Genomic DNA, 19,232 nt, shown 5'->3' with positions numbered 1-19,232 from the left:
ACCTCCCCCAAAAAGCATGCTCCCTGGTCCTCATGTCACTACTATGGAAGATCTGGGAAGCATGTAATGATATGTTGTTTAGGAGTGTTGATCAATGTTCTGTAATAACCCTTAGGCCCTTATTGCTGATTTGGATCTTTGGTCACACCGTCTCATGGAGACAAGTGACAAGGAGGACGTCTTCTCGTGGCGTTCCTACCTCTTTGCACGCTGCATCATGCCTATGTAATTCTGTACTTGCTGCTTCGGCGGCCTTTGAGTAATATATTCAGGTGGGGAGCTCCCCCCTGTGATTCTCAACAAAAAAAAATGCAGCGTAGTATTTATTTGGGTCAGATAAGTATAGTTCTTTAGTTTATTTAGATCTGACTTGCCAGATCTCGGAAATCAACATAAGAAAATAAGGGAAGTTATGAACACTAACAAATCCATGTTGTAAGGATGAAGGTCATGCACCCTATCCAATCTAACACTCCTCTAACCCAACGCTTCAACACCGAATGGTTGCCGGCGTCATACCGCTACAACAATGACGCCCGCCGCCAGACCGCGCTGCCTCACCACAAGGTCAATCCAGCAATTTCTCGCGCCGCCGAGTCAACCTGACAATCAGTCTTTATAGGCTCCCGCAGTGCTGGTTCCCGCCATGGTGGCCTCCTTCTCCATGATGTGTGTGTGTGGGGGGGGGGGGGCAGTAATCACACTGTGTCTGAACATTGGCCCGAACTTGGACATGGACACCCTACGCGAGTACTTGGGTCTGTGCCACGTAATTGCGGTAGTGGAGCTTGACCCGGACACTCCGAACAGACTATGCTGCGCCTGTGAAAGAGAAGGTGAGTTCTTAGTGAGATCGGCGTACGCGGGAAAGTATGTGGGTAGGGAGATTAATCCATCTACGGTGTTCACGTGGAAATCTAGAGTACCATTGTAGTGCTGTTTCTTGATCTGGTTGGCGTTGAAGAACCGATGCTGGACCACCGATCGGCTGGCGAGACGAGGTTTGCCACACCAGGACTCTTGCCCCTTCTGCAACCAGTGCGATGAAATGATTAGCCACCTACTATCGGGATGTGTGTTTGCAAGAAAGGTCTGGCGTAAGGTATGTCAAGCTCTTGGCAGGTGCTGGACGATGTCATCAAAAGGCTTGGCGCCATGCTTCAGCAGCTCACACATCAGGTCGGCCTCATTGGTGATACACACTTGAAACCAACGTTTTGCATTAGTCAAAAGACCATAGAAAGAATCAAAGAAAATACCCTATGGTTCTACCCAAAACAACAACTAATGCTCACAGTTTAAGACTTCCAGGGTAACCATTGTTTTAAAAGCAACAGATCACGAACTCAGGTTCATGGTGTATTGCTAGATATGTTGCTTGTCAACTTGCAAAAAAAATCAACATATATTGGCCATGAAATGTGTCAGATGGACAAGGATTTCAACTACGATAAAACAGAAGTGTGGAGCCAAAGACGGGAAACCTTGAAACATGCAATTAACTCTTACAACTACTCCCTCCGTTCCAAAATAGATGACTCAACTTTGAATTAACTTTAGTACAAAGCTAGTACAAAGTTGGTTCATCTATTTTGGAACGGAAGGAGTAGCAGTTACCAAAATTTGTTGCGTAGCTGCCAAAATACAAACACCATCCGGGAAGTAGTATTTTCAAGATTACATGAGAGACGAGATGGATTGCCCTAAACTTGTGACGAGTGAGTATACGTCACCATGATAACAGGACAGTGGGATGAAAAAAGTTATTTCAGCACCCCCACTCCCACCCTCACCCTTTCTCATTTGACATTATTTTCTTAATAGCAGAAAGCAGCACACATTCGGCCACTAGCATTCAGAGAGGAATACCACTCCAGTGGTACAATACATAAAAAATATATTTATTTGGTTAGTTCAGGCAAGGGAAGGCACATACCACAATATCAACTGCAGAAGGAAGAGACAATTCACTCCCGGTGCCACAGATTGAAAGTGCAAACTCCTTGATAAGGCTACTCTGAATGATAGTGCTGACTTGTAAGGTGTCATCCACACTCCATTGCACTCGAGTTTTCCACTCGGATAGGAGATCATCCTCCATCTTGAGACACTACATGGAAAAAAAGCGAGTTTGAAATATGTTAGTGCAAGCAGTTTCAGTTAGATAATCGATGGTTTAGTAAGGAAGCAAGAGGGTTACTTACAAATTTGACAACAGCAGCACCCATGTCGGCAGCAGTGGCAATTTGCGATCCCACATGATTTAGGTTGGAAGAAGCATCGGCAACAAAGTCATAAGCATTGTGTTTGTAATACTCCTCAAGATGGCTGCAGTAGTCCGGCCACTTAGCGGAACCATACGGTGGTAGCAGCCCTTCCCACCCCAATAGTTTCACCCTAAGATCTTCTGAAACAAAACAATACCCGAAAACATTACATATAAAGCATATTGCAAGGGTAATATGAAGAGCCCATAGTAACCACAATTTTGGTGATTAGCTTCTCTGTTACCTTCTTTCCTCTTACTCTTTTCACCACCTTTAATCTTTCTCTGATACTGAGAATTCAATACATCTGCAATGCCAGCCCTGCTGATAATAATACAGTGAAATGGTACAGTATATCACAATGCTTATCAGCAAGTAACAAACTAATTTTCTTAAACATCATATAGCTGCATCAAGAAAGGAGAAAAAAAGGGTGGAAAATCCATACCCGGTGGTGTTTGCTGCTGCATCAGCAGCAACATCGTCCCCATCACCACCAGAACCATTACTATTAGCAGGTTCTTCCTTATCAATCTTGTGCCTAGAAGCAGCAGCAGCAGCAGCAGAACACTCTTATAGTATGTTGATCATAAGACTCAAGGTACTGTAACGGACCATGCGGCTGTCCACAAACTCCTCAGGTTCAACATCATCAGAGAAATTAACAGGCTTATTTTCAATCAACCAAGCAGACATCATTTCAGCCTCCTTTGCCATACCCTTAAAATTGAAGAAACCCATCAGTTTGCAGATGGTGCCTACAAGCTACTAGTAAGAACAAAATTACGGAAAGCGCAGTTCATAAGGCTCGAGAATTGATGGGTAATAATATTAAGTTTGACAGATAGCTCGTAAGGTTCATAGGTCATTGCCATTTTGAAAGATGGATATATAGATGATAATATAAGGTGTTTATTTAAGGAGGGCACATACCAACATGGCAGCGGAGGCAGCAACAGAATTTTCCTAAGTGCAGTTCATAAGGCCCAAGGCACACATGCGTATCTCTATGCACTGATCGACTAAGTAATCATCACTGGGATCAGCGCCACACCCATTCAGCAACTCATGCAACAGGTCAGCCACCTTGGCAATACACTTGAAAATCATTGTTTTGCGTTAGTATGATGACCATTAAAAATCCAAGCAAAACAACCAGTATGACATCTAACTCGTCAAAGCGAATTTGGGTGCCAATTTAACCTTTATATATAAACAAAAAACCGCCAAGTACCTCCTATCATGGTTTTCACTTTCAGTGAGATTTCAATGAAATTTACTGAATTTCATTCATTTCAGCAGACACTGAAATATTTACGTTTCAGCCAAAATATTTCGGCAATTTTAGTAGTATACTGGAGTTCGAATATTTTTCAAAATATTTTTTGAAAATTTCAAATATCTAATTGAATTCAAGTGAATATTTCGGCCCTTTGGCCGAAATGCAAATTGAAATCACTGGATTTTCGGTGATTCCGGTTGGTGCTGAAATTTTCCGAAAACTGAAATTGAAAACCATGCCTCCTCTATAATGTACCCAAATATCTCAAGTATTAGTTTAATTAAGGTCTATGCACCATGTTGGATAGTGCCAGTCCAACCTACCCACATGAATCACAAAGGAAACAATAAGAATTGACGAACCAGGATACATTTACTGTCTTGCAGCTACTCCCTACTCCAACACAGTAAACAAATACTTTAGCAATGTTTTGACTAAAATGAAACCAGATAGGATGTTTTCCCTCTTTTCACTGAAGCTAGTTGTCTGTGTCAGTAACATTAGGTAATTAGGATGCAGAGAAAGGACCACATAACATTTCATGGTCAAATGCAAGCAAAAAAGTTTGGGGCATTGCTGCCAGGTGAGGAACTTACAAATAAAGCAGCTTTGGAAACATCAGAAATGCTGCAAAGTGCGTGTGCACGCTTGTGGATCAGGCAACTCAGGATGATTGCTTTCCTCGTCGGTAAGATCATCGGCTTTTGAGATTTCGTCCGGTACGTCCACTCAGACACAAGTTGCTTTTCCTTGCTGATACACTGCTTCAAACCATCAGACAATCATCAAAATTTACGTTAGCATACAACACAGCCCAAGTAAAAATTAAAAGGAGCAGGATGTGATTGGTGGTTTGGTAAACGGGTTGCCAGAGAGAGGGGGGGGGGGGGGGGGGGGGGGGGGGGGGGGGGGGGGGGGGGGGGTACTTACAGTCTCAGTGAGAGCAGCCATGCTTCCAACTGCGGCAATGTTGCGACGGTTATACTCCTCAAGGTAGGTGCTATATAGTCAGAGCACAAAATGGAACGATCTTTTGCTAGCAGTCTGTCCCATCCCCATAATTTCTCCAAGAAAACTTTCAGACAAGTAGAAATCATCGTCAGATATGGTGGCATAAACTTGATTTATGTTTGTCGAACAGATGAAAAAATAACAAGGAAGGAAATAAAATAATCACTACAATAGCAAGCAAGGAGAGTGAAGGTCGAAGGAATGCTAAACTTCAATTACCATGGTACTTGATAATACTTGACGGCGGCCTCTCCTTCCTGTATCTACCGTCCTTCTTATCCTCCTCCATCTCCTTGATCATACTAGTAAAATAGTTCGTATCTGCCTCTTCTTTCCTGCGCTTGGCCTCCATCTGCTTCTTCGAGAAGTCGTCCAAACGCCTGCGCTTGGCCTCCATCTACTTCTTCCCCGTGTCGTCCAAACGCAAGGAGCGCTCTGATCGTGCCTCGGCTTCAAAGTTCTCGCAGAGATGACCCCGGTCTGACTGATCTAGGGTTTCCTTCCCGTGGACAGGGATGGAAAAGGATGGGGAGGAAGAAGAGGCAGATACGGACTACAGTATTTTACTTGATCGGCCACGGCCGTCGGATGCTATTAAACAGACAAGATCGAATACGTTTGCGTCCCTGATTTTACTTTCGCCGGCGATTAGTCTGCTTTCTTGCGCCGGCCGGCCTAATTAAGCAGAGGAGGAGGAGGGATTCGAACAGGGGCAGATCCAGTAAGGTCGATCCAAATAGTGCAGTGCAGCCGGATCATCAAGAAGCCTAGTTGTTGGTCCGATCAGCCATGACAAAGAAAAGACGTCGTCGCAGACGTCGCAATGTAAGTACTGTTATTACTGTTGTGCCTGATTGGTATTTGTACATACGTACTTCACACGAAAGGAAAGGTTCTTCCTAAAAGGGCCGATTATCCGTTGTTCCGGGTAAACGCAGCACAGCAAGCAACTCGCAACAAAGACGCCGCCGGCAGTGCGGAAGAAGACGGAGACAGGCTTAGCGAGCTGCCCAACGACCTTCTGCTCAACATTCTGGAGAGGGCGGACACGCTGGACGCAGTAAGGGCCTGCGTCCTCTCGAGGCGAATGATGAAGCTCATCACCATGCTCTCGCGGTTCTTCCTGAGCTGCAGTTCCGTTCCAGGCCACCATGACAGTGCTCGTATTTTCGACCCCGCTGAATTTTTCAGAATCAACAGTGCCATGGCTCATGTGACGGATAACATCTTGCGCACAAGGAGCCCGGAGATCACCATCAGCAAGCTCCAAATCAGATTCATCCTGACGCAACGTGATTCTTACATGATTGGCGAATCCGTCGCCCGCGCCATGGCAACGCAGAAGGTTGATGCGGCTGAGTTTCAGATCTTGACAGAGAAGGCTTATTTGGAGTGCTCTCCTGCCGATCTTCTCGACCATGCCAAGAAGTTCAATGGTTTTCTCGGTGCTTGCCCGGATGCGTTCGCTGGCCTCAGGCGCCTGCGTCTGCGCAACATGAGGTTTGCTGAACCGGACATACCCAATATCCTCAGCGCTTGCAAGCTCTTGGAGTCTTTGCATCTGACCCACTGCGACTCGGGGAAGAATTCCGTGCTGCGGGTAGAACATGATCAGCTTACTGAGCTCAAGGTCGAGGTTGGGAAATTTGAGATAGTTGAGCTGGCATGTCTACCAAAACTCCAACAGGTGAGCTATAACAATTGGTTCAACTCTCATAAAGATCCCCTGTATTTTGGTTTTGTACCACAGCTTTCAAAGTTGTGGCTTGCTAAAACGGGCCGCCGATCGACTAGGACTCTTCAGTTAAGCCAGCTCCTTGGTAATGTTCCTTCCATAAGCGATCTGCATCTGGATTTTCAAAGTGAAAAGGTACTGATTAATCATTTGAATTATATATATGTAAATGACAATAGTAGCTTAAGTTGGTCTTCTCCGCCGCTTGAGAATGTGATTTATGCAACTTGCACTCACAGTTTGTAAATTGTTTCTTGTTTCCCAGATTTGGGTTCTGCCAGAAAGCCCGAAGCTGCTCAAGCCTGTGCTCAACAAACTACAGCGTTTCAATCTGGATAATCTTCCTGAAGGATGTGATTTAGCTTGGACAATGTTTATTCTTGAAGCTGCACTGTCCCTAAAAGAGATGTGCATCACGGTATGGGAACATTGGTGCAATAGGGTGATGAGAAACAAAGAGTATCAGGAGAGAAATGGTTACTGTGAAAAGGCAGACATGGAGTGGAAGCCACATGCCCCTGATTTCAAGCACAAGAACCTGGTTAAGCTCACCATCTACGGCTTCCAAGCAGACGACATCTTTGTGCGATTCATCAGGTGTGTCATAAAACATGCAGTTAATATGGCAGAGATATCCCTGCATGACAGGAAGGTGTGTCTGCACTGTGGTGACTTGGATCCCAAGATGAAGTGCCCATCGAGATATCCATGGAACGCTGATGAGCACGTGCAGATCATTGAAGAATTGGGGATGTCTTTGCCTGCTATGGTTCGCTTCCTGTCGTAATTGGAAAAAAAAAATGCTGTTTGTAAGCCCTCTGAACTCAGTAATTTCAGTAGTTATTGCGCTTGTACTCTTGCTTCCTCTTAAATTGAAGCTATGTGAACTGTTGGCTAATGGAGGAAATATTTAGTAAATTTTCTGAGTATTCTGGCATTTGTGAATGCTTCCTTTAGGATAAGTTCATAGATACGCGGCTCCGTTTAGAGGTTAGAACCAAGTGCGCTTGATGTGTTGGAACAAGCTGACATGGTCACCTGTCTTTATGCGTACCAGTGTGGAAATAATAGTGGGGTAATGCATTGCGTTCTTACGTTGATGGTAAGGGAAAGCAACATGGTTGCCTTCTTACAAAAGAAACCTACTAGTAGATTTTGTGTTTTGGAATTATGGAGCCTCAGGTCGGGCAGATTATTACAGCAGCTATTCTTTAAATATCCAAACTTAACTGAAGCAAAAGCTAGAAAACCTCGCCATACAGCAAGATGAAAACTATCGTGGCCACGTAGTTGTTATAGCAATAGCTCAAATCACTAGTGTCATTGCTCTGTACGTCAAAGATAACACATATAGCCAGGAGGATCCACAAAGCATAATTTGTTTGGGAACTCAACGCTAGTGTCATTGAAACTTGTTTGTGATAGATTGGTGGTGTTTATCTGTAGCCAAGTGATCTAGGTATAATTTCAAGAGTTCTGACTGGGGCACTCATTTGCCTACAGAATCATGAGTGTGGGCAAATTCAAGTGAACCTGCATCACCTGGGCAACCACCAGTACTACGTCGCCAAGCTCTTCAGGATGACGAACCGCCGCCAAGGCAGGGGCTGCTGCGGCTGCCGCTGCTGCAATGATCCCAAGGAGAAGTGTTTCGCAACGCTCACCGGCATGGAGGTTGCGGGCGGCGACCACGCCGGCAAATGGCATCACATGATGAAGCACAGATCTCTCCAGTACTACTTGGGTGAACACTTCTCTGGGTTGTTACTGGCTTGAGAATTTGGAAATTTATCACTGTCTATTTTTTTGAGTTTGATCACTGTCGACTAAGGTTGGTTAAGAATGGTCAGTTTTGGAGACTATGCTAACTCAAACCTCTCCTGTACTTTGAAACAGAGAGAATGTTAATGATTAATTGAAATTCGTTTTTGTTGTGTATAGTTTTTCTTTCCAAATTTCATCTCTTTGGTTTTCCACATATGTGTAAAGTAACAAGAGCATGTAGAGGATTCTGATGGAGCAAGAATAAATGCACACATTCATGTAGTGCCAAGGCAAGCAAATGCAGCAATGTATGGATAGATAAATAAAATGCACAAACATAGAAGTGACAAAATTAAGAGTGAAAAGGGAAACATACAAGCCAAGAAGGGTGAAAATTGAGAACCTGAGAAAAATGGCATAAATGTAGTAGAAGTGTAGAACAGTTTGGCTGGGAGTCTACCATTCTATCAAAATCTAAAGCACCTGCTAAGTGTGTTCGTGCAATTTGGAAATCTAAAGCAACCTTATTACCTTTAATGGGCTCCACTGCAGTGACTTGGAGGCGTTTGTATTGATGACAGTTCAGGGTTAACCTAATCCTTCTTACTGGTTCAGCCAACATCTCATTTCTTGTGCAAACAGGCAACAAGCACACACACGCAACTTTTTGGAATGCTCAAGGTCCTGACGACACAATTTTCAGTACTGACAAAATATAAATAGCACCAGTAACATCTTTACATACTGCCCAATTTAACTTAGAAAAAAAAACATACTACCCAACTGGAAACTGTTTCCTGAGTTGTACCAGCTGCCAGCACAGGGCCACTGTTAAAAAGGTTTGGACAAAACAACACAAGGCTTGAAACAATTTTTATCACTGGTTCAACACACCAATTTAGTCTTCACCGGACCAGTAGGGATCAAAGGCCCTAGGTGATACACACACAAGATGATAGACTGCACAAAATTGAAAACAAAACATCAGTTTGATTTTATGATTGATACCTTCATTAATTCAATAGGAATTTCTGGTTGACTGGACAGGATTATTTTTTTTGAAACAGAGAGAACTAACATAACATGAATGTATTTATCAGAGAACATAGACCAGGAGGTTAGCTGAAACTTTTGTTTAATTATCCAAGTACATAGACTTCCAAGTGTACCATTGACAGACCTCAATACTAAAAAGACTCAGCTTTCAGTTAAGAGTTGCGGCTGACATGTTGGTTTGCCCAGTTTTATTATGCGAGAACAAGAGATTCTCTGATAAGCAAATTGGTCACAAATTCCATACAAAACTAAAACAGTCAACAATAGGAGATTCATATTAAAATGGAAGCCAGTAATAGGAGCATAAAAGCAAAGCAGAGAGCAACTGATGTACAAAAGCAAGGAGTATGAAGCATGAAGAACACCAATAAGTTAGCTTACAACCTTCTGGCCTTGGGATCTTCTTGAAACTGATGTTCTCAGTAAGTACGCCATTTCTAGTCATGATCTTCACAATTTGGTTGACCTTATCCTTGACCCTTAGTTTCTCTTCACATTCAATGCTGACTTCCTGAAGATGCACACATGAAAATGATTGCTCTATTCGAACATGTTTTCTTTCACCTCGGGCTGCACTTAACAAATTCTGCAGGACACAAGCCATTTTAGTAAGATCAATAAAATACACATGATCTATTCATTAGTAGAGTGGTCCAGAGAATCTACCCAGTCGCTACGAAGCTGGAGAGTGAGCTTTTCAAGAACTGGCGTGTGCTGCAGAATGCAAACTAGTGCATGCAGGTCAGTAGCCCTGCACCACATGTCGAGTAAAAGAGTCTTCAATCTGCCAAATATGGGGCAACATTCCAAATCCCTTTTGTAGATATACTGGACAAATTGCACAAGTACAAGAAATCAGAAATTAAGTTTTCAAGATTTTAAAGGAAAATAATTGAGTTTACTAGAAACTCTGGGCAGATATTTTAAATTCACAAATAAAAAGAAAGATCACAGAATTACACCTCAAGTCTCTAAACTATCCAATTTGTATAATCATGCATCCATTTAATTAAACCCAATGATCTAAAGGTGCACTTCAATAAAAATAATTAGTTGAGGGATCGTATCAAGAAAACAACACTATAAGGGCTTGACTGGACAAAGTACTACAACAGTTAGTGCCTTAAAAGTGTAGTTTTGACATGCAATGAGAAGTGTTCATAACCCATTATGTCTAAGTTTTTCTGCATCTAAACATGGATATAAGAAATTGACAAGTACTCAGCCTAACATTTCAAAACTGCAATGCTGTAAGAAAATGCAGGTATAATCAGCAGTGTAAGATAATTTATCCTAATCAACAGAAACTAATAAAAATGTATGTCATTAGAAACTAATTAAAGGAAGTACCAGGTTATTTAAGTACGCGTTTATGCATGTCTAACAATCAATAGAGATATTGGTTTATAAGAGAAACTGTGGGTTGCAAATGACAGGAAAAGAAGATACAGAAGAAGTGAAAGCAAAGCATACCACTTCAGGTTGATCTTTCAACTCCAAATTTACAGCATTGGACAAAGTATTCAAAAGGACACTATGATAACTCCCAGCAGGATAACCATGACAACCTTCACAGCTTGGATCACCACCACAACCCCGACACTTATCATTGCATCGACCAGAAAGGTCAAGGGACGCTGTATCAAGCAATGGCATGCTTTCAAGCAAAGGAGTCTTGCCTCCACTGTCATGCAGACGCAGTGAAACAAGACTGGGTGCAGAAATACAAACACGATACGCCTCAGGGAAGTTGCATTCAGTAAGCCACAAACGCTTTAGCGATGGAAACGACATCTTGCACACCCAAAGGCCACAGTGCTGCATCTTCAGTTCTTCTAACATTGGACAGCTTGAAAAATCAACAAAATCCTTTTCCACCAGAACATGATGAACTTCCAGGCTCCTCAGGTGCTGGGAGATGAGAGGCACGATGAGCTCAGTTTCCGCTCCCACATCATCACCGATGATTTTGAGAACCTGAACCTTGCAATAGAGCATATTGGATCCACGAATCAAAGTATATGTTTGGCAAGGGTTCATCAGGTTCACCAGCATAATCATCACTGGTTGGATAGGCTTGGATCTCGCAGCTGACAAGAGGTAAATGGCCACGGAGGGAAATGAGATGGTTCACAAACTTGTCGAAATCCTCGGCGCTGGTGAACCTCTTCTTGTTGGGACCTAGGAGGCGCAGGACAGGTATGTGCTTCCAGAGGTATCGCCACCGGCGGGCCAGCACAGATGTCTGCACGGCCTCATGCACCGGCAACAAGGAGAGCACATGGTGGAGGAGCACATCTGGGAGTTCACTGATGCGGTCCTCACTGGTCACCACAGCCTTCTTCCGCATTCCTTCAAACTGGTTGCGGTTGCGGGCAGCACAGCGGTTCTGCAGGAGCCAGAAAATAATGAGCAGGGACCAAGAGAGAGAGAGAGAGAGATGAGAGAAAATATGTGGAATTAGGGTCGCATCACCTCAACTCGACAGTCGGTTGCTACTTTGCTCCGGCCACCAACAGCAGTGAGAGAGCAAGATGACTCAGTGGTTGACTCCATTTGCCTATCAACAGGAGCAAACCATTGTTACAATAAGAGATTAACATGTCCAAAGGATTCCCAGTTCCTAGTGGAGTAATGCATTACAAAGTCTTCAACATGAGTCAAGTAAGAATAAAAAGATTCAAACATATTCTACACACAAATTCTTCAAACATGTTCTCCATGGACCAACTAAGCACATAGCTGACGTGGAGTTACTGACATGGTGCACTCCAGTGCTTAGCAAGAAGATAGCTACGGCTGGTCAGCTTCATTGGATGCATATGCCCGCTTAATACTTCGTCACTTCTCACATGGTTCAAATATGTAATGATTTTTGTGAGCAAGATAGCAGGAGAAAGTAATGATGCGATAGGAGAACATGGTACACACAGTCTGCTAGATCAAAACCAGATGCATCTGCATGGTTTATCATTTCGTACGAGCAATAAGTAATAACTGGCACAGATCAGCATCGTGTATCATTTGGTAATCTAGCTATTACTACTTGATGTTGCTAGCACAGCACAATGAACAGTCAACTAATGGTGGATGGAACGAACAATTCAGACAGCACGGATCGACAGTGGCATCTAGTACAGATGAGACGATGTTGGTTAGGCAGGCACGAGCCAAAATGAATGCAACACAACCAGCGGTTACGTTCTGATGCAGTGTTAATTTCTCTTCTCGTTAGCAGAATTTGATCAGTGGCATCTAATCCATAGTGGATTAATAACCACATCTACGGTTACTCTAACATGATCGACAGTGCCATCTATAAACAGCCATGGAATGGAGGATTGCTCAGATCCTCACCGCGGGTTCGGTGTAGAGCTGCCGCCGGGGGTAAGGTGAACCCAGTAGCTCGGCAGCATCGGGACGCGACGCGGAGGCGGCGGCGCTAGGGCTTGACGATCCGCCCTTACCGCTGCCGGTGCGGGCTTCTCCCGGTGAGACATGCTCCCGGGGGGCCGCCGGCGGCGTGGACCGAGGAGGTTCTGGGGGCTGCAGGGAGGCGAGCGGCGAGGAGGGGAGGCGAAGGGGGAGGCGCCTGGGGATTTAAGGTGGCCAGCGAGCCGCAGGTCGCGGGAGGTTTGGGCCGGGGGCGCGGGATTTGGCGGGGAAGGGGACGAATCGCGCGCGCGGGAGCGGGGGAAATGAGAAGCGCACGGGACCGCGATGTCTGTCAATTAACTCGCCGCCTGGTGGTGGTTACGAAGCGCACGGGCTTTGGTCCTTCGTGGGCTTCTCGTGGCCCGTGCGCCGCCGTCTCACTAGAGCAACTTTAATGAGGCGATTCAAATGGACGGTGTTTTTATCCGTTTTTTGTCTGTTTGGGTCGGCGGTCCGCCCGCCGTCTGTCCTCTTTTAGTTTTGGGTCGGCAGTGCGCCCAACGGGCCGACCCATTTCATGACCGCGTGCGCATTTTAGATTATGCCAGCTAGCGCTCCAGCGCGCGGGAAAGGTTCGCGCGCGGGGGAAAGCGGCCTAGTGTGCAGGAATGGTTTGCGCGCGCCGCGGTCGGCGCTCGTTATAAGAAGGCGCTCCCTCCAGACTCTGCCCCGCTCGTTGTCCGCCGCCCACTCGTCTCGCCTCTGCGCCACCATGCTGATCCGCCGCCTGGGCGCTTCTGATTTTCGCGGAGTCCGCGAGCGCCGCTCCGGCGCCTTCTTCTCCGAGATCTGGTTTCGCAAGAAACGTCTCATCCTCGGCACCTTCGACACCGCAGAGGAGGCGGCCCGCGCGCACGACGCAGCGGCGTGGCGCCTCCCTGAGGCCTCGTCGGGATATGAATTTTCCTGACGTGTCGAGCCAGCGGGCGCAGGATCTGATGCCTCTCCCGCGGCTTTTCACCGACGAGGATCGTCGTGTCCACCGGAGGCAGCAACGTCGCCTCGCCATCGCCGAGATGGACGTGGAAGCCATGGTGGTGTGGCGCGAACACTTCCCGCGGGACATCGTCGACGAGTGCCAGTTCTACAAGCAAAGGAGGTTGGAGAGGCACGCGAGGAGGACGGAGCAAGCCGCCTATCGGGAGGACAAGTGTTCGCGAAAGCAGGCCGTTCAATTGAAACTAAAGCTACGAGAAATGTCGGGTTGGGACTTTAAAGACAAGCAGCATGCTGACGCCTGCATTCAGACGTCGGAGGAGGACATTACCGAGTCGGAGTCAGAAAGCGACGAGTAGTGGTCTTTTCTTTTATCTGTGTACGCTAGAACTATCTATGTATCCATTTTATCGGAAAAAATGGCCGGCGGCGTTGGCAACGAACACTACTAGGGAAAAGGCTAGCAGCAACGCGGGTTTTAGGTGTATCAGTAGCGCGGTGACCGGCGCTACTAATAAGGCGTTACAGCTAACACGTAGCAGTAGCGCGTGCTCACCAGCGCTACTGCTACACAAGTGTAGCAGCAGCGCGCTTAATGGAAACTCGCTACTGATAATAGCTATAGCGCGCTTCTCCTGTGCACGCTACTGCTACTACCGCGCTGCTGCTAACTGTTCTCCACTCGGTACTGCTAATTTTAGTAGTTTTTTGTTTTTTGGCATATTTGTTTTGTATTTGAACAGACTTTATAGAAGAATCTTTAGCACATACAAATGTCTGCGAGACCACAAATGTAATCATAGCATATACATACAAATAGTCTCATCATAATCATCATCCAACACAAAGTGGTATCTTGTCATCATCTTGAAAATAGCGATACATGCAAGTCTCGAATACTTGCAACTACAACGTCATCCATCTAAACAAAGGTATACGCGAGAAGAGCTATCACTATGAGTGAGAGCGGAACTATGCAGTACATGAGGTGGCGGTTACGAGTCCTCTCTCGCGCTAGCGTGAACCTCAAGTAACTAGCTTCTCCTTCTTGTCTGCTTTTGAAGCCTTTATGGCTGGCGCCCGAGAACCCATTCACTTGCGCCTGACACTCATGCCACTCGTTGTACACCTCCGGAACCTTCCCTTTGTACACGACATAGCACTTCCATCTCGCCATCAAGAAACTAGGTACGTATTAGAGATGGATGTTCATGAAGAGGATGTACAATCTTCCGTAAGTGTCGGATTTTCCTCCAGAATCTTGGACAGGGGTTCGTCAGCCTCAATAGCTCGTTTCACCCTCCCTTTCCAGGAGGCCAAATCATTGCTAAACATGCCCATGGCGTGATTGTTAATCTTTTTCATCTTCAGATCATCCCACGGTTGTTCTATGTTATCATCCCGGTCGGGGAACTTGAATCTCTTGTGCATCTTCGTTAGGAGCAATTGCGTCAAATGTTCTTGACTCCTTAAGTCATCGTCGTTGATGCTCGCACATTCCCGTAGGATGCATCCTAATTGGTTCCCATAGCACTTGCGAGGTTCTTCCGGCTCTAATGGCTCAAACTTGCCAGGTGCCATCTTTGTGATCACAAGTCGTCCAATCCCTAGTTTGTTAGGTTTTCGTATCCTCTGCTTCTTATGCTTCCTCTTTTCGGTAGCGGCATCGGCGCCCGTACCTTCCCCGCCGGTCTCGGCGCCGCCATCGGTGCCGGCGCCGTCGGTGTCGATGTCGGCGTCAGTACCATCATCGAAGCCGACCTGCAAACCTTGCTTAGCAGTCAAATAGTCGAGGTACTCTTGTTCACCCTCATAATCCATCTCGTCTGCATCTTGGTCAGAAGGCTCAGTTTCTTCGTTGTTCGACATGTTTCCTATGATTAAGTGTCCTCGTTTATTTCTAAAATTATGAATAAATGAGAAATGACATAAAAAAGAAATCTATGTGCCAGCACTCGATATGCCAACTATGTAGCACAAATCATGCCTTTATTCACGGCAAATTTTGGCATGACCTTTGCTAAAAAAATGGACATATCGAGCGCCTGAAATTCACCGGAACGGAAATGAATCAACATTCCGGCGTAACATAGGCCACTCGGATCATTTACCAAAATTGAACCAAAACACCACATGTCCAAATGACATGTTCAAATTCCAAACATGACATGTCCAAAACATGACATATCCACATATCACATGTCCAGTTCAAATTTGCATATAAATTTAGCCTACCTAAATTTTCTTTAACAAGGGATGTTGATTTGGACAATTGCTAAATTCATAACTAAATAGATAACCTAATTAACCTACTGCCCTAACTAAAACCTAAGTAAATTAACCAAAGAACCCTAGCTAGCAGAGAGAGGGGGGTTTACAGAGGGTGCAGGGGCGAGGAGGCAGGCTCGACGACGGTCGAGGTTGGGAGGGGAGGAAGCAGAGGAGGGAGGCGAGGGCCGACGGGTCGGGGGCAAGCACGCCGGGGTCGGGGGCGAGCGCCGGCTCGGGGCCTAGCGCCGGGGTCGGGGGTGAGCGTCGGGGCGCGGCGGTGCGACGGGGGAAAGAGTGGGGATTTGGGGGGAAAAGAGGCGGGATGAAGTAGGGAGAGTGAGAATTTTGGGTTAAGTGGACGTAGCAGTAGCGCATTTAGACAAAACGCGCTGCTACTACCTTCACTAGTTGTAGCGTGTTTAGACAAAACGCGCTGCTACTACCTTCACTAGCTGTAGTGGTTTAGATAAAACACGCTGCTACTACCTTCACTAGTTGTAGCGGTTTTATAAGGAAATCGCTACTGCTAGCTTGACTGTAGCTGTTTTATAAGGAAATCGCTACTACTAGCTTGACTGTAGATGTTTCTCCCACTTTTATTTCCCGAGAGTAGTGAACGAAGGGAAGGCGATATATATTGCATCATTTGACGGTTAAATATGTATACAAAATAGGAACATATATATTACATCATTGGACACATGCATAATAATGGCTAAGTGTGTGTGTGTGTATATATATACATACATAAATATTATTCTGATCATGGGATCAGAATACTATTCTGATCACAACCTGACCTGCCCCGCTAGTATTACGTTGAACTTCCCTATGAACTAGGTTGAACTTCGGCCAACATTGCCCAAATGGGGCTTGCGATATACCGTTGGAAAGCTATGGACACCAATATCATGACCCAACTTAAATTTTTGGCAAAATAAAAGCGGTTTAGGAGTAGTTTTGAAAACCATTTTTTCTTCGCACAAAAAACATGAATCGTATTTTTGATCATATTTCTAAACCATTTATCGGAATGAGGCATATAATATGGCGTTGGAAAGCTGCTGCAAAACCGCTCCTTCCACATGTTGAAAGTTTTCTCTAATTCCCTGTGGTTAAAGAATAATTTGAAAAAATGTAAAATTTCGTAAACCGAACAGCTGAGTTCGTTTTTTCGATGTCATTTCTAAACGGCTAATCCAATGGAGGCGTATGATACGGCGTTGGAAAGCTTATGAAAATGCGCTACTTTTTCATCTTGAAAGTTTTTTTTTTCTAATTTTGAATTGTTTAAGAGTAATTTAGAAAATGGTCCAAGTCCTACCGAGTTCGTATTTTCGAGGTAATTTTTTAACCATGCATCCGAATGCAGCAAATGATATGGCGTTGGAAAGCTTGAAAAAATGCGAAACTTTTTGGTATGTATTGTTTCTCCCAATTCTTTATAGTTTTAAGTTAGTTTCGAAAATGGCGAAAAACGTATTTTCACCGTAATTTCTACAAACTTTATCGGAATGGGGCAAATAATATACCACTGAAAAGCTACGGAAAATGCGAAACTTTTTCATGTTGATGGTTTTCTCTGATTCCTAGCCGTTTTCAAGTAATTTTGAAAACGGCGGGCTCATGCGTTCTGCCTTTATCGCAAAACAGATTCTTCGAAAATGCACCGCGTGAAGAACCTGAACTTCTCGGCGCGTGTACCTGAACTTCACTCTGTTTTTTACGTGATTTTTTTGCTCGCAGGTCTCCATCCACTGCTCGTAACTCTCCATCCATTCACCGGAATTGAGCAGGTGATATACCGATGGAAAGCTGCTGTAAGCACGCAAGTTTCCTGTGTTGATCATCTTTTCATACTCGCGACGACTTTAAAAGTTTTTCATCTAAAATTCATTCAACGTAGTAGTTGAACTTCGTGCTGTTTTCACGTTGAACTTCTGTGACATATTTTCCATTTGTAATTTTCTTATCCATTTCGTTAGTGCTACACAAATGATGTTCTTTTTGTACAAACCTCTCTCACAATATTTTTTTAACTTTCTCCGACCGAGGACTTTGAACTTACACAAATGATTTTCCTGCCGTTTTGAAATAAATTAGAAAATGACGAGATCATGATTTCTGCCTTCATCGCGAATGGAAATGCACTGTGTGAAGTAGTTGAACTTCTCGGGCATGTCTGTTTGAACTTCAGTCTGTTTTTGACGTGCTGTTTTTTGCACTGCGTGAAGTGGTTGAACTTCTGGGGCATGTTTGTTTGAACTTAACTCTGTTTCACTTTATTGTAGTTTTCTTATATGAAACACACACCATGTAGTACGTGAACTTCCGGTTGTTATCACTTTTGAACTTCTCTCTAGTTTGAGAGAATTATAAAGCAACATATTTTTTATGTATTTGGACATCTAAATACACGGTGAATCTCTCTCACAAGAATTTTTTGAACTTTTCCTCGCCGAGCACTTGAACTTCTAGCAACCATTTTTTTCGTGTATGAGTTGTTTTTAAAAGTGCAAAAATGGCGTTGTGTTTTTTATTTATTGAACAGGTAAATCCTAGGTTTTAATAAACTCCGAACTTCTCTGTTATTTCAATTTGAACTTCACCTTTTTATATTTTGAGTAAAAAATTGTATTTGATTTTTATACGGAAAAAATCAAACATGGAAATACAAGGTGAACCTCTCTCGCAAGAATTTTTGAACCTCCCCAAATAGAGCACTTGAACTTCTTTCAACAAACATTTTAAGCTTTTACATTTTAATAATTTTATTCTCACCTGAAATGCATTTTTTCCGTACTTAAAATTGTCGTTGTTTTCATCTTGAACTTCTATCACATTTTTGTGTATACGTCAAATACACACAATTGAAGGTCAGACGTCATTTTTTGCCATTTTTGAAAACATGTAATTGGAGGTCGGACGTCCCGCAATATAAATTCTGAATCGTTCACGGAGGTGCACGTGAACTTCTTGCAACAAGTCTGAGTTTTTTATATACTTCGAACTTCTATGTTATTTAAAATTGAACTTCTTAGTCTTATTTCAACGAAAAAATATGTTTTTAAATAAGCATCAAATATTTTAAATCGAACCTCATACTTTTATTTTCCCTAGAAATGGAAAGAATTTTGGATTTTCCATATACATCGATTTTTTATATCTTGATTTAAATTTAACTTCATGATTTTATTTCTTTGGTAGCAAGGAAATATATTTTTTATAAATACTGAACTGCTCTATTTTTCTAAATTGGACTTCTTGGTTTCCTAGTTTTGTAATAAGTATTAAACCGGTTTGTTATTTAAATTTGAAGTTCGAAAGTTTTTTTCTTTAGAAATGGTGAAATCCTTTTTATGAATTTCGAAATGTTCTATTTTAAGATTTTGAAATACCACGTTATTTTATTTTGAACTTCTTGTTTTCATTCTTTAATAGGCAAGAAATTTTGATTTTTGTATAAACATCGTAC

General features: G+C 43.8%; 2 protein-coding genes across 2 annotated transcripts; one reads left to right on the top strand and one right to left on the bottom strand.

Moving 5' to 3' along the window:
• Positions 1 to 5,075: 5,075 nt before the first annotated feature.
• LOC125516583 lies at positions 5,076 to 7,082 on the top strand. Its single transcript, XM_048681970.1, has 3 exons — positions 5,076 to 5,118; positions 5,391 to 6,430; positions 6,561 to 7,082. Exons 1-3 carry the CDS (start codon positions 5,076 to 5,078, stop codon positions 7,080 to 7,082), a joined length of 1,605 nt encoding a protein of 534 aa, XP_048537927.1.
• A 1,662-nt stretch (positions 7,083 to 8,744) lies between these two features.
• On the bottom strand, positions 8,745 to 12,801 carry LOC125513912. Its single transcript, XM_048679122.1, has 6 exons — positions 12,473 to 12,801; positions 11,591 to 11,675; positions 10,589 to 11,504; positions 9,782 to 9,943; positions 9,500 to 9,701; positions 8,745 to 9,019 (listed from the first exon to the last, which is right to left on the bottom strand). Exons 3-6 carry the CDS (start codon positions 11,174 to 11,176, stop codon positions 8,958 to 8,960), a joined length of 1,014 nt encoding a protein of 337 aa, XP_048535079.1. The 5' UTR covers positions 11,177 to 11,504; positions 11,591 to 11,675; positions 12,473 to 12,801; the 3' UTR covers positions 8,745 to 8,957.
• Positions 12,802 to 19,232: the final 6,431 nt, after the last annotated feature.

Source organism: Triticum urartu, chromosome 6 (genome assembly GCF_003073215.2).
Source record: "Triticum urartu cultivar G1812 chromosome 6, Tu2.1, whole genome shotgun sequence".
NCBI lineage: Eukaryota > Viridiplantae > Streptophyta > Magnoliopsida > Poales > Poaceae > Triticum > Triticum urartu.
The sequence above is the reverse complement of the archived record's forward strand: the minus strand, read 5'-3'. Positions and strand labels throughout refer to the sequence as shown.